This window comes from Pteropus alecto, unplaced genomic scaffold (assembly GCF_000325575.1).
Source record: "Pteropus alecto unplaced genomic scaffold, ASM32557v1 scaffold5, whole genome shotgun sequence".
In the NCBI taxonomy this organism is placed as follows: Eukaryota; Metazoa; Chordata; class Mammalia; order Chiroptera; family Pteropodidae; genus Pteropus; species Pteropus alecto.
In genome coordinates this window covers 28,882,734-28,887,639 of record NW_006441953.1, presented here as the reverse complement: position 1 = coordinate 28,887,639, position 4,906 = coordinate 28,882,734, and the positions used below count along the sequence as shown (strand labels likewise).

Genomic DNA, 4,906 nt, shown 5'->3' with positions numbered 1-4,906 from the left:
ATAAGAAGCCCTTATTTTTAACGGGTGAAAATTACGTTTTTACTTTTGGCTAAGCCTATGAAAAACCATCCTAGAAATATCTGCGCACAAAAACTTTTGAAAATGGTAAACTGAGAAAAACCCCACATAACTGGGTCGAGCAGAGCCCCAAAGGCTCAGTAAACAGGCCCCTGCGACTCGGTCACCAGGCCGTGGCTCTGCCCCGGGTCCCTCACCAGCCGAGGGTGGCAGCACAGCCCCCAGCAGGAAGACAGCACTGGGGTCACGTGGAGCAGAAGAGAGGGCCGAGGCCTGACACTGGGGTCCTTGGGCGGCTTCTGCACTTTTCTTGAGACGTGACGAACACCACCTAGTCGTGCTGGGCAAGTGGGGCGCACACAGCACGTGTTCCCCAGTTAGGTGCTATGCCTGGTGTGAGCGTCACCAAGAGTCTGCCACCTGCAGCAGGACAGCAGGGTCTGAATGACTGAACAGTGAGGCCGGCAAGGGCCAGCCCGGGCCGTGGGTGCTGGAGGCGGAGCCTGTCCTTTCACAGGGAGGAACGTGGACACTGCCCTCCTGACCCCTTGTCTGAACACTGCACATCGTGAAGGCACGTATCCCAGTGCCAGTGCCCGTCAATGACACCAGGGCAAACTGCAGCCGACACTGCCTTTCACCCAATCTCCTGGTGCCGGCCGCCCTTGGGCCCTCCGTGGCTCCACTGCCCCCTTCCCTCACTGAAGAGGAACAGAGCCGGGCGGGGCTGCAGGTGAGACCCATTCTGCCTGGCTTCCCAGGCCGTCTACACTCGGTCACGTCTCTGCTAGTCACCCGGACTCTAACTCAGCAAGAAAAGAGCACGTCGCTGTGTCGCCGAGCTCAGGGCCGGAGGGAGAGGAGCAGAGAACATGCTGTCTGCAGCGGTCGTGGCGATGCCCGCGGGACCCCGCCCCGCCCGCTCACCTGTAGTCCCGCAGGGTGACGCTGGTGTAGCGCACCGTGTCGTCCATGCTGCAGCTCACCAGCTGCCCGGACTCGTCCACTGTCATCCTGGACACCTGGTTCGTGTGGCCCTTCCCAGCGAAGGAGTCGTTCTCCCCCGTCTCGGAATCCCAGTAATGTGGGGAGCAGTCAAGGAAAGCCAGGCCTCTGGGACGTGCTGTGCGCCCCCCAGGGAGCCCGTGGGCCCTCCCCGTCCTGGGCGGCACGTGAGGGACAGGACAGCAAGCGCTGGGCGCGAGGCGAACTCCCTGTGCACATCCAAGGCAGTGGGCTGATTAGAACCCGGTGTGCCCACAGTCCAACTAAGCAGATCGCAGGCTGCGTAGCTCACGAGGCAGACAGACCGCAGCCTGGGGTGGTGGGCCGAGCGGTGATGGACCGGCACCCCAGAGAGCCTGCAGGAGTCGCTGTGCAACTGGGCCAACACTGCCCGGACTCTTTCTGGACCCTGCCGAGGAGCCCATGACTGGGAGCAGGAGGCTGGCTATGCCTTGCCACTCAGCCAGTGGCCGGCTCCCAGGTCCCACCAGGTGATGCCGCCCGGGCTGACCCATCTTGGGGGGGCCGGCATGTGCTCCAGGCGCCTGGGTGTGAAGTATGTTCAAAGCTAAGAGATTCTTCCTCTGCATCAGTGAATAATCTCATTTCCAGTGCAGGTTGCTGTCCCCTTGAGGTCACTGCATCCCACTGGCGTCACATCACACTGGGGACCCCGGCCACTGACACCGAAGGGTGTGTGGGGTGTTGGAGGTTACCGTCCCCGTGCACGGACGCTGGGGTTGGGCACAGCCGGGGAAGGAGCAATGCAGGCCAGCTGCAGCCCGTGTGGGTGGACGGGCGCGCCTGCCCCTCCAGGAGAGGCAGCCTGGGGCCTTGTCTCCCGACTATGCCCTACGTCTCCTCACGCTTCACGGGGCGGAGGGCGACTCACGTGCCCTCCTCTCAGGCCCATGGGGAGACCTGGGTCTCCTGGAAACGGAGAGGCCCCACAGAGACAAGGCAGGCCTGTGAAGGTGTGAGAAACGGGGAGTTCCCACACAGATCCTTCCAGAAGGTCCAGCAGCACGGGGACCAGGAAGCAGCGTACACAGAGGCAGCTGAACGCCCCGCTGGGAGCCAGGCCCTGTGTGGGCACCAGTGCCGAGACCCTACGGACGCTGCTCCACTGTTTAAGACAGTCCTAGGAAGTGGGGTTATCAGCCCTGGACCACGCACGGGGGGCAGGGGGAGGGGCTGCCACACAAGCCTCCAGGGACCGTCTCAGGGACTGCAAAGGACCTGACCAGGAGGAAGATTTGGGTGCTAGTCCCCACCCTACTACCGACGAGCCCTGTGACCTGGGGAAGGTGCCCGAACCATCTGAGCTTGTTTCCTATTTTCAAAACAAGGGGGTTCCACTAAAAGGGTCCAAGTCCAGTCTACGGCCACGCCACCCTGAACAAGCCCGATGCTGTCTGATCTCGGAAGCTAAGCAGGGTCGGGCCTGGTTAGTACTTGGATGAGAGACCACCTAGGAAGACCGAGTGCTGTAAGCGTAAAAAATAAAAAAATAAGGGTTGTAAGCTGACAAGGTCCTTGCAATCTGTGAGATCCACCAAAGGCTGCCTCACCTAAAAACAAAATGAAATAAAAGGGTCCAAGTCCCTCTGAATCCAAGAGCCAACGATTCTACGGCTTGTGAGAGGAACAGAGCCAGCACCAGTGTCACCAGGGAGAAGCAACAGTTCAAGGTCAGGAAGTTCAGCAACCACTCAAGGCTGTGCAGTGAGAAGTAACCCGCCAGGTCAAGGGCGTGGCCAGGGCATGGACATGGGCCCATCTCGGCAGCCGTGGCTGCTGCAGTGGCTCCGCCAGCCGGCTGGCCGCCCCTCCAGCCCGTGGGAAAGGGAGCCCCGGCTCTCCTGCCAGTGGCCTGAAGCCAGCTTTGGGAGTCAAAGGATATTAATGTGCCCGTCGTGGCTCCCGGAGTAGATGTAGGACTTGCCACCGTTTCTATGCACCGTCAGGCACTGGATTGATTTGCTGTGACCCTGCAGAGAAGACAGACGGGGCAGGGTGAGTTGAGGACGTGCCAGCCTGCCTGTGACCTGCCACACTCTACTGATTACGCCTGGGTGTGAAGGAGAAGCAGGAGGCCCCCAACCAGCTGCTGTGTGCCAAGACCCCGCAGCCCAACGGGCCTGAAACACCTATCAGGTCTCGGCAGGTTTTCCCATTAACTGACCACCTGGCAAGTCCCAGGCACACGGCTCCTCCCTCCAAGGCACCTAACGCCCACCAGGCCAAGGACAGGGGTCTAATCAGAGCCCCAGCAGCCGAGCACCCCCTCTAAGCAGACTGATGGGGCAGCCCGGACCCCAGAAGCTGCTCGCACTAGAGAGCCAGGACGAGTTCGACGTGTTCTTCCTCGTGACCCTCCCGTGAGCGGTCAGGGGAGAGAAGGGCGGCCCGGAGGGAGAGGTGGCCACGGCTCCAGCTCTGCACGGCTGGGGTGTGACCATGAGCGAAGGCCCAAGGCTCCTGCTGTGTCTGACGCCTGCGGACACACAGGTGGCCTGACGCCCGGTTCGAACCCCAGCTCTGCCCTTGGCTGGCAGCTTGCCCCCTGCATGCCCGCTTCCTCCTGGGGGAGGGGCCGCCACGCGTAGCTGATGGGACGCGGCCTGAGTGTGCGCAAAGTCCCAGCACAGATGGTACTCGGTGAGAACGAGGGCCGTACCTGCCCGATGCAGACCACCACCGTGTATCCTCCAGGGCCGACAGCCAGGCACTTGGGCTGGACGTCCAGTTTCACGACTCCCTGTCCGCTGTGAGAAGGGAAAACGCATTACTAGGGGCTCGGCGCAGGTGTCACACACTGACTGCAAACCCACAGCCACCGGACGGTGTAGGAGGGCGCCCCCTGCAGGAGCGACCCCTAAACGTGGGGCAGGGGAGGGAGCACAAAAATAGCTTAGACCTTGGGAGAAGCAGCACAAACCACACTAGGCCTGGGGCCTGGGGAGTACCTGCCACCCCAGAGGGCACCCAGTCACTGCTTTTGTCCCCGCGTCTGTCAGCCGAAGACCCTGGCGTTTCCGGGGTGCAGGCAGAACTGAGCTCTGCTCCCCACACTCCCATGGTCATAACCCATCTTCTCAGCCAGTAATTAAAAATAATAATCCCTTATTTTTAACGGGTGAAAATTACGTTTTTACTTTTGGCTAAGCCTATGAAAAACCATCCTAGAAATATCTGCGCACAAAAACTTTTGAAAATGGTAAACTGAGAAAAACCCCACATAACTGGGTCGAGCAGAGCCCCAAAGGCTCAGTAAACAGGCCCCTGCGACTCGGTCACCAGGCCGTGGCTCTGCCCCGGGTCCCTCACCAGCCGAGGGTGGCAGCACAGCCCCCAGCAGGAAGACAGCACTGGGGTCACGTGGAGCAGAAGAGAGGGCCGAGGCCTGACACTGGGGTCCTTGGGCGGCTTCTGCACTTTTCTTGAGACGTGACGAACACCACCTAGTCGTGCTGGGCAAGTGGGGCGCACACAGCACGTGTTCCCCAGTTAGGTGCTATGCCTGGTGTGAGCGTCACCAAGAGTCTGCCACCTGCAGCAGGACAGCAGGGTCTGAATGACTGAACAGTGAGGCCGGCAAGGGCCAGCCCGGGCCGTGGGTGCTGGAGGCGGAGCCTGTCCTTTCACGGGCAAGAACGTGGACACTGCCCTCCTGACCCCTCGTCTGAACACTGCACATCGTGAAGGCACGTACCCCAGTTCCAGTGCCTGTCAATAACACCAGGGCAAACTGCAGCCGACACCGCCTTTCACCCAATCTCCTGGTGCCTGCCTGTCCTTGTGGAGGGCCTGCCATGTGCCGGCCGCCCTCGGGCCCTCCCTGGCTCCACGGCCCCTTCCCTCACTGAAGAGGAACAGAGCC

The 4,906-nt window shown here is 61.1% G+C and overlaps 1 protein-coding gene and 1 pseudogene across 1 annotated transcript in view; one reads left to right on the top strand and one right to left on the bottom strand.

Moving 5' to 3' along the window:
• The window catches only part of WDR1 (WD repeat domain 1), a gene marked incomplete at its 5' end in the record, with an annotated part of 38,006 nt that overhangs the window by 6,807 nt on the left and 26,293 nt on the right, over window positions 1–4,906 (bottom strand). Inside the window, 2 exons of the mRNA XM_025051834.1 lie at window positions 945–1,102; window positions 2,927–3,014. Of these exons, the coding sequence (XP_024907602.1) occupies window positions 945–1,102; window positions 2,927–3,014 (246 nt within the window). The remainder of the gene's footprint in view (window positions 1–944; window positions 1,103–2,926; window positions 3,015–4,906) is intronic.
• LOC112485677 lies at window positions 2,401–2,519 on the top strand (annotated as a pseudogene).